This window comes from Limulus polyphemus, unplaced genomic scaffold, assembly GCF_000517525.1.
Source record: "Limulus polyphemus unplaced genomic scaffold, Limulus_polyphemus-2.1.2 Scaffold2005, whole genome shotgun sequence".
In the NCBI taxonomy this organism is placed as follows: Eukaryota; Metazoa; Arthropoda; class Merostomata; order Xiphosura; family Limulidae; genus Limulus; species Limulus polyphemus.
Window position 1 is genome coordinate 21,698 of NW_013667615.1, and position 9,322 is coordinate 31,019.

At 34.0% G+C, this 9,322-nt stretch overlaps 2 protein-coding genes across 2 annotated transcripts in view; both read right to left on the reverse strand.

Annotated features, from left to right (window-relative positions):
- Positions 1–2,438: 2,438 nt before the first annotated feature.
- Positions 2,439–3,350, reverse strand: LOC106465628. The gene is made up of 2 exons (XM_013925863.1): positions 2,984–3,350; positions 2,439–2,857 (listed from the first exon to the last, which is right to left on the reverse strand). The coding sequence occupies exons 1-2, from the start codon at positions 3,348–3,350 to the stop codon at positions 2,439–2,441; spliced, it is 786 nt and encodes a 261-aa protein (XP_013781317.1).
- A 4,296-nt stretch (positions 3,351–7,646) lies between these two features.
- The window catches only part of LOC106465629 (60S acidic ribosomal protein P2-like), an 11,864-nt gene continuing 10,188 nt past the window's right edge, over positions 7,647–9,322 (reverse strand). Inside the window, exon 4 of the mRNA XM_013925864.2 lies at positions 7,647–7,831. Within this exon, the coding sequence (XP_013781318.1) occupies positions 7,752–7,831 (80 nt within the window). The 3' untranslated portion in view covers positions 7,647–7,751. The remainder of the gene's footprint in view (positions 7,832–9,322) is intronic.

Here is a 9,322-nt window from a genome sequence, read left to right on the forward strand (position 1 = left end):
TAATTTAGCAGTGAAATACTAGAGGAAGGTCAAATATAGCGGTTAGTCATCACCATCCACCGCCATTTTTTTACCAATGAGTAGTGGGATTGATCGTCACATTATAACGCCCCCACGGCTGAAAGATCTAGCATATTTGGTGGAACGTGGATTCGAACCCGCGACCTTCAGATTGCGAGTCAAGTGCCCTAACCACCTGGTCTGTGACGTGCAGATATTAATATTGTGAAAGATTATGTATATTTATGGTAATAGCTAGTCACATTGTATGTAATTTCGTGGTCTAAACACTAAAGAAAAATCATTTTTTAATCTTAAACGAGTTAGCTCATGAAGTAGCCCCAGCGGTATGTCTGCGGAGTTACGTCACTAGGTTTCGATACCCGTGGTGGACAGAGCACAGATAACCCTTGTGTAGCTTTGTGCATAATTAAAAAAAACAACAAACAAACTCATGAAGTATAGTTAGAATGAATTATTGCCAATTGTTTGTCAATACTGTTATTGATTTTGAGAAGTGTTTTAATTTTGGAATATTTTTGCTGTTGTTTTGTTGGAATTAGGTGTTTTGTTTTTCTGCTTTTGTTTCTTTTTCCTAATTTCTTTACTTATTGAAGTTAATATAACATTGAGATTTATGTTGTATTGTTTATTAATCTTTGTACCTAGTCCTGGCCAGGCAGGGGTTTACTAACGATTTTCTGTAAATGATAAAATTTGTTTGAAAGTTTTATATTTTGAATTTCTTTTGTTGTTACATTTTAATAAATTGCTTTTTGTTTGACCCTGGTTGTATCGGAGTTTTGTTTTAGTCCATTACAAGTTAGTAACTAGAATTACTACCATTGGCATTGGTAGTTTTTAGAGATTGGTTGAACTAAAAGCACATTAATCCACATTTAAGCCCAGTTCACATTAAGTAGTTTTCTATGTATAGCTTAACGTAATTTTTGTTACTAAAAATGTCCGATTTTTTATATGGTATTGGGAAGTGCCCCTTTTGTAGTGTGTAAAATTTGTATGCGAAAGTTTAAAATTAAGCACGCTTAGTCACGTTAAACGTCCATTTAGTGCAAAACTTATACAATGGTTATTTGTTTGTACGTAGCCGTCCCTAATTTGGAACTGATAGTCAACAACACTCAAAGCCAGCTCTTGTAGTAACTGATTAAAAAATGGGATTGGATCGTCATTGTACACCCGTGGTCCGAAAGTGTGGAGCAGTTTTATCAGAAGGTACAAAATTTCTTTCGGGCCCCCTTCTCTTCTCCATTAATCATCCTGTTTTTACCCACTACGGTTTTATGCCATGAGCTGTAAGGCCAAAAATGGTATGCTAGATGGAAGAGGAGTGGAATGGAGTATTCTGTTGATTTTCTGCATTAGGGGCCTTATGCTCCTATACTCCATCCATGATAAATATAAATAAAATAAAAGAGGATCAGAGAGAAGAAAGCGCATCTGAACATCTTTGTTTATTCTTTATTCTACAATACAAATCAGAAGACATAATTATTAGTAAAAAGTAGATAGGCTTAGTATTTACTTTACAAAAAAGAGCTTTCCTGGCTTTTTTTTTGTGTGTGTATGTGAAAAATGTTGAATCACAGCATGAAAATTAATTGTTCTGGCAATGTTTGATTCAATACTTAGCCTGGCCAAATCCACAAGACGTTCTTGAGACATTGTAGACCTTAAATAATTCTTAATCAGCTTGAGTTTGCTAAAAGACCTCTCTGCAGATGCTACTGTTGCTGGAATTGTTAATAATATTATTAAGCTAATACAAACATTTGGAAATAGGCCACCAAGTCTGTACTTTGTTAACACGTTCAGTAGATCTAATGGCTTTAACTGTGCATTTCCAAAATTTGCTTTATGTACTGAGGGTAAATGTTGCATTTCTTTTCCAAAATCATCACCGTTAAGGTCAGCAGGATATTGCTCTGATAAAGATAAAGCTTTTCTCTCCACATCACTTTCAGACATGGTGAAATATTTCCACAAGAAATCAGTTAATCCTGCTATAACATTGTCTACCAAAACGTAAAACACACATTTTTCGAAGTAGGCCTCTTCTGGCATATCATCTGTGTCATTCATTTCCTCCAAGTTAGCATCAGGTATGCTGTCATCATGTGACCTTGCCCTCTAGTGCCTAACTCCACCACATCTACGGTAGAGTTCTATTATTTGACGCAACCAATTTGGCTTCATTCCACATACATTTCAAGTTGTTTCGAAGTTTTATCAGATCTGTGAAGAGAGTTTCTATGTTCGTTACTCAACATCCAGTATGGCATCTCTGGTTTGGATGACCTTGTTGCAATTATCTATGCCAGCTAATATTTTGTACCACACAGCTGACATTAACACACAGGCAAAAGATGTCACATATAATAAAACTCTTTGTTTTGTTTTGGCCGTCAAATTTAGTTCTAGGAGGTCTTCAGTGCTAATTTAATGCCACGCAAGTGAGCTGCAAAAGGCTTTACACATTCAACACGATCTGACCATCTTGTTTCAGACATATCATGAAGAGAACAACCAATACAGTTTTGTAGTAATCCCCACTGCTTGGGACTGGAACTGAACAAGTGGTACACAGTTTGAATTGTTCCAAAAAGGGTTATTGCTTCAGGTGTGCATTCAGCAGCATCATTTCCACATAAGTTGAGTGTGTGACAACCACAAGGTGAAAAAATTGCTGTTGAGCGTTGTTCTTGTATTTTTGCTTGTGCGCCGTTGTATTTTCCAGTCACATTTGCCACATTATCATAGGCTTGAGCTCTACAATCACTGAGAGGAATAACATGTTCTTTCAATGTATCAGTTATCAACTGAGCAATTTCTTCCCCTATTTTGTTGCAAACTTGAGAAATATTTCTTGAATCTCATACTTCATTTCTTTTAAAAGTACCTATCTCAAAAGAAATGTTCTTTGTTAAATATGGGAGAAATCTGGTGTGGCATCTACTATTACTGCAAAGGTTCGAGCATTCTGCAATAAATTCATTTTGTGAGTCAGGGGACAGATAATGAACTTGAAGCTGCTCGCTCCTTTTCTGTAACTCCTCTACACTTAGCACATGTTCCTGAAGGATGGGGTCGCACCTGAAGAGCACTTCAATGAGTCCTAAGAAGTTTCCATTGTTTGAATCACCAATTCGATGGGATGAACCAGTAAATGCCAGATCACGTTCTCCCAAGAAGAGAACAACATCAATGATGCACTTTAAAATATTGTAACATTTAACAGCTTCAGTTTTGATTGACACTTCTAAGATGGTGTCAGATCTTGTCTCAGACATCAGGCGCCTTTCTAGTTCTCTGACTATTGCATTTTTCATGTTTTGGGATCCTGTAGGAAAGTTTCCGCCACTTCTCATTAGCATCCCATCCTTCAACAGATACCAGTGCAGACACAGACGCAAAAGTGCTAGTCTTGACAATCTTGTGCCAAAATAATCGACATGGAAATAAATATAATGCTTGTTTCTATTGACTCCAGACAAGCCAGTCTCTTACATGTAATTCTCCATTGGTGCTTTAAAATTTCAATATGCTTTCTGGGAAAACTTGATTGCGGGTGTCTTTTGGGCAGAGGGATGTGACCATTGATAACATACTTTTCAATTTCCTTTTGAGATGGAAACACGGTTATGATACCCCAATGTCAAGGCCTACATTATGATTACTCCTCTTGTCTTCCAAATTCACTTCCACATGCGCCTGTATATGTTTCTTTCTGTGTTCCATTTTCATTTTCTGCATCTGCCCTTTCATAAAAATCCTGTGCATGATTACCCAAGTCAATTGTTCCTTGTTTGGGGATGAGGTTTCCAACAGTTTCTCCTTGCTCCAATGCTATAGGTGAGTTCAATGAAAATTATTTTGAAGCCGCACTTAATCCAAATTGAAAGAGCGTTTATTGACCCCCTTTTTTCATTTTCCTCTCGTTCTTTCTTTTCAGGGCTCCTGATTTGTGAGAATACATTTTGGAGAGATGGTTTATAATTTATACTTTTATATCTGATAAAAGGAAAAAAAATAAGACAAAAAAGATTATATACTAATAATTTAGTACTAGTACTAGTAGTGGCGGTAGACTATAGTGTTATAAAAATAATCTTTGTACAGTTGACATATTGGTCATCACAACTTCAAAAGCTCCTATTTTTATGAACATCTACTGATATTTGTGTGTGTACGGCACGAAGTTCCGGTTACCATGTTGTCCTTCTTCAGGAACATTAAGGAGGACTCGGCCTGAAGTACAAAGCGTAATCTTCAACACAAAGAACAATCTCATTTAACATTAAATAAAATTTCAACATATAGGGGATCTCGAACCATAGATCCTCAGGTCCACTACACAATGCCCAAAAATATCTTTTTTTGTGGTTAGAAACCTTGCATCTAATTTCGCAAACCAGACACTAGCTGTCCCTTATAAACAAATTTTTTAATGAAAATGTTTAAATACACACCTAAAATGTACAATTTTTTCCAACAGTTAATGTTTATCTTTAATAGTAAATATAACCAAAATAACATCTTCAAAGTTTTTCCCCATTACAAGTACGTTAGTTGTTTTGTTTTACAATAATTTAACGGTAAATATTAAATTCGCAGTGAACACGATTCAAATTGCTTTTCTTGATACTATAGTACAGTCAGTAAAACAATTTTAGTATTGCTTATCATGAACTAACATGTTTTGAAATTAGTGCTCATTTTAGCAGTATTATTACAGTAACGTTTTTTAAGGGTTATTTATAAAATTCACTTGACCTTGTTGCACACTTACACAATCATGTTGTGATTTGGTACAAAAATGTATGCAAATAAAACGGGGAAAGGCATAGTAAGTGAACTTTTAAAGAACGAAGTGGTGGAAGACTAGAAAGTATCAATCTAACATTACGCCTATCTGCTTTCATTGAAATTTCTTGTGTTCGACTCGTTAATGTGATTTTCTTTAACCTAACTTACTTGACACTTCCCAGAGTTAATTTCTCATTAGAGCTTTTAAATAACCCGTGTGTGTATGTTTTAGTTTATACTTTCTAGCTATTCCTTGTTTTAAGAACAAGTTTTCTAGGCATTTTATTACAGTTTTCAACATTTGTGGAATCTTCTGGTACTATTTCTCAGTTGTGCTAGTACTACGTCTTTTACTGATCTTCATGCCAAACTTGGTGACTTCCCTTCTTAGTTCTCTTTATTCAACATTTCTCCTTCCGCGAACCTAACATATTGCACTGTTACAGTCAGGTTCTGCTTTTCTCAATAACTGCAATTGCCCAGAGAATGCAGGTTATTATACATACAAACGATATTGTTTAAGTCTTGAAGTTGACCAGTTTAGAAGTTGCTATGAGATTAGCGAGTACTGAAACAGCTGCAAAATTACCGAACTTAAATATACTTGGAAACTGGTTAAAGCCCACTATCCTAGGTCTTCTACACAGCACTATGGAATATAGGGCATCTCTTCAAAAATATCTATGGCAGAGCTACAAAAAGTTATCTTGTTAGGATAATTTCCAACTCGTAACTCTTCCTCCTCCTCCTGTGTATTGATTGATTTTGTGTAATTCATCTGATCTTTCATGTAACTCTACCAAGTATTTGCAACAACAAAGACATGGATACCTTGCCTCATATGGCAGAGGTAATCATAAGGAGTCTAGTTGTGGCAGGTACCAGTTTTATGTTCATTGTTTGGTAACCTCTTTCCTAATTGCTGGATTTGGACAATGAGTGAAACAGCTTCAGAAAAAGAATTCAAGCGCATTACTGCTATATATAATGTGATTCACAGACCTCTAAGGCGCTTAAGGTTTCTTATACCTATGTTCTTTTTTGTAACTTATTTGGCCCTTTTTATAATCTTCTTTGTTGACCAGATACCAAATCATTTGGAGTTTGTTGCAATTTTGTAGAGAACAATATCCAAACTCAACCCTCTTATCTTCTGGTATACTTAATCCTGTATTGGACTTAGCAACTATCTCTTAAGAAGTCGTTAGTAGTGTTCTAAACATTTTGAACTTAAGCATCTTTCCCATGGTAGCTAATAAACATCACAATTTTGTCAGTTTGGCATAAAATATTTTTTCAGACTTGAGATATGTCATTTGACACTTTGAAATTGAATGTTCAAGTCTTTGTGACCACAACCTTGAACTGTAAGTTAATAGAACTCATGTGCTTGTGAATCTCGACTCCAACCTCATACAATCAATTCTTTCTCTGGATACAATTTGCCAGAATGACAAACCAGTGATAGTCATGTTATAAAATTCAGTGGGTTGTTTTCTTCTGCTCTTTCAAAAATAATTTCACTAAAACCTCTCTGTATCCATAAAATTTTTAACCTGTGTGACTTTAGCTTTTAGCTATTCAAAGGGGGGGGGGGCATCCCTTTCATGTGTGAACTTTAATAAATTTACATCATTATTTGATTCCTCTCACTTTTATTCTAATTATTTGAACATTTTCTTGAGGCCATGGGTTATTCTAAATGATGGAACTTCCATTTATTTGAACTTTAGCTAGCTAGCATATTTTCTGCTCTTGAATTTGCTCAGAGCTGGTTCACTGATGTATCCCTTTTTGTCTAGACCAATACTGATATAAATGCACATTAGTACTTTCTAGCTCTTACATTCATTGACCCATGTCACTAAAACTTAAATATACTGTACCCATTATGAACCAGCCATCTTGAAAATAGTTGGATCTGAAGGTCTCAGTATAAAAATTGAGATATCTCCCTTCCTTTCAACAGGAAGCTGCAGTCTATTAAAGTTCTCAAACCTATTTACTATTGTACTAAAAGCATTGTGGAATAAAACTACTAAATTATACTTAACTTTTTAAACGTTCAAAAATTCAACAATTACACTTTTTCTCCCAAAATAAATTTAAGTCACCTAAATGATAACACCCACTCAAAACAGAGAGCAACAAAATCTTGATACCCCTTTTGAAAAAAAATTCAAATAGTTCATTCAAGTTTTACATAGAAGACCTAACTGGGTTTAATAAAAGCACCAGATTTACATAAAAACAACTGAGGGACAAACCCCAACCACTACTAAGAAATGGTCCTACTCAGGAGTTCCACGAAGACAGCAATTATTAGCAGAAACACAGAATAATGCTAATTAGTGATTATTACCAAGTTATGAAAAAATTGTGATCACATAGGTGACTAACCATGACAATTTTGGTGTTTGCACAACTGTACTGACCTTTTCTAAAGAATAAATTTCTTTCATAACTGGTATTTATAATTAAGAATATATTTAATCACCTACCAGTATTTTTCAGAGATTTGCTTCAAGAAATACCTTTAAAATCTGCAGTTGTCATCTAATACTTCATTTTTAAAAACACTGGTGATCATATAATTTTTTGCTGAAAAAAAGTGACTTAAAGTTGGTTACCCTAATTTTATTCATTTATATGGTGAAATTCAAAACTAAAACTGTCACTAACTAGACATGTGAAAAATAATGATTTGAAAACTGTATAATTCAAACCTCTATTAAGTACTAACTAATATAACATTGCATCCACAATTTTAAACCAAGAGCAATGACTGAATGTGTAAGTACATAAAGAAAACAAATTCATGAACTCCCAACAAGTTTATTATAAACAAGCCAGGTACAAAAGATATATAATTTTGCACCAAACTCTGGTGTCAAAAAAAAGTCAATATTGGTCTTTTTCTCTGTTTAATCAAATAAACCAAAGCCCATGTCATCATCCTCAGACTCTTCAGATTCTTCCTTTGCTTCCTCTTTTTTCTCTTCAGCTACAAGGAAAAAATAAATTTAACTACATCCAGTCACTCAACACACATGCACATATTCAATACAGTGAGCTACAGCAAATCATGAGATGTTTTAACTTTCAGCTTAAGCTAATCAAATGTTATAAACAAATCTTGCACACTTTGAATACCAACATAAAAAATAATTTGTTTTAATTTACAGGCTTCAGTAAACACCATATGTATTTTGTACTATTTTTTTGAGGTACCAGCTACAATGCTTTGACAAGTAACATGTACTAAATAGAAATCCTTTTCTTTAGGCCACACAAAATTCAGTGTTGCCACATTTAGACTATTTGCATATTCCATGTTGTTTTTCCTGCTAACAAGATTTATAAAGTTTAAATGTTATCAGAACTTACATTTTATTTCACTATTAGGTTTTTTCAGCCAAAGGCAGATAGACATTTTAAACAGTTTTTTCCTCTTTTATAGAATCACCTTAAGTTGGTTATTATAAATATCACCATAAATACTGTTCCATAATGTCTGTTTATGCAAGATGGCCAAAAACTTTCAGCCAATGCAAAATACAATCCAAGGTATTGGCACTTCCATCTAAACACTAAACTTGTCTACTTTCATAGTCCATTAAAAAATAAGATATACACATGCACGCACACTACCTACTAGTTAAATGCATTCATGCAAAACAAAGTATTCTATCTTTCTGTCCATAAAGAGATAAATCACAATTAAAATTAAAGGAAAATTAAAACACCAACAAGAAAGAAATGAGTACTAAATTTTATCTTTTGTTAAGGGTGCAAAGCTTAATTTCAACTGATTTCCATTAACATACAGACCAACGTTTTAAAAGTTTACAGACTCGTACTCTCAAAATGTAAATTTAATGTGCTACTAACTTTGGTTGTTTAGTGGAGAAATTATCAAACCAATACAAGAGATAACTCCTTACTTCTTATAAGTTTAGAAAAAAAAAAACCCTTTCCAGACTAGAGGAATATCACTGATATCTCCTGCTCTTTTGGTTCTCAGAGTGAAATCACTTACCTAAATTAGTATAAACTGTCTCAATGTCTTAGTTTATGCAAAAATAAATTTACAGGAATTAAATTTTGATAACTGAAGGAATCAACTTCTCACTGGAAATCATACAAACATAACTTACTAAGAAAGATTTCCAGGCAAATAACAGCCTTACCTTTTCATGTGATAACACTTCTACCTTTCTCAAGTGAGGTAAAGTAATACTTTATCATCAATGAATAATTCTACATTTATATATGTTACCAATGCAGGGTAAAGCTTACTGTATTAAATGAACCTTAATATAATTGTTTTTCAAGAACAAACTCTTAATAAATTCTCTAGCCTCTATTAATCCTTTCGCAATGGGTGACCCCTTTAAATGCTTTTCTGCACAAGTCACCATGTAACATTTAAAATTTAATTAACCCAATGACCACCAGCTACTAACTTTGAGTAGCCAATGCAAGTCTTGCTATA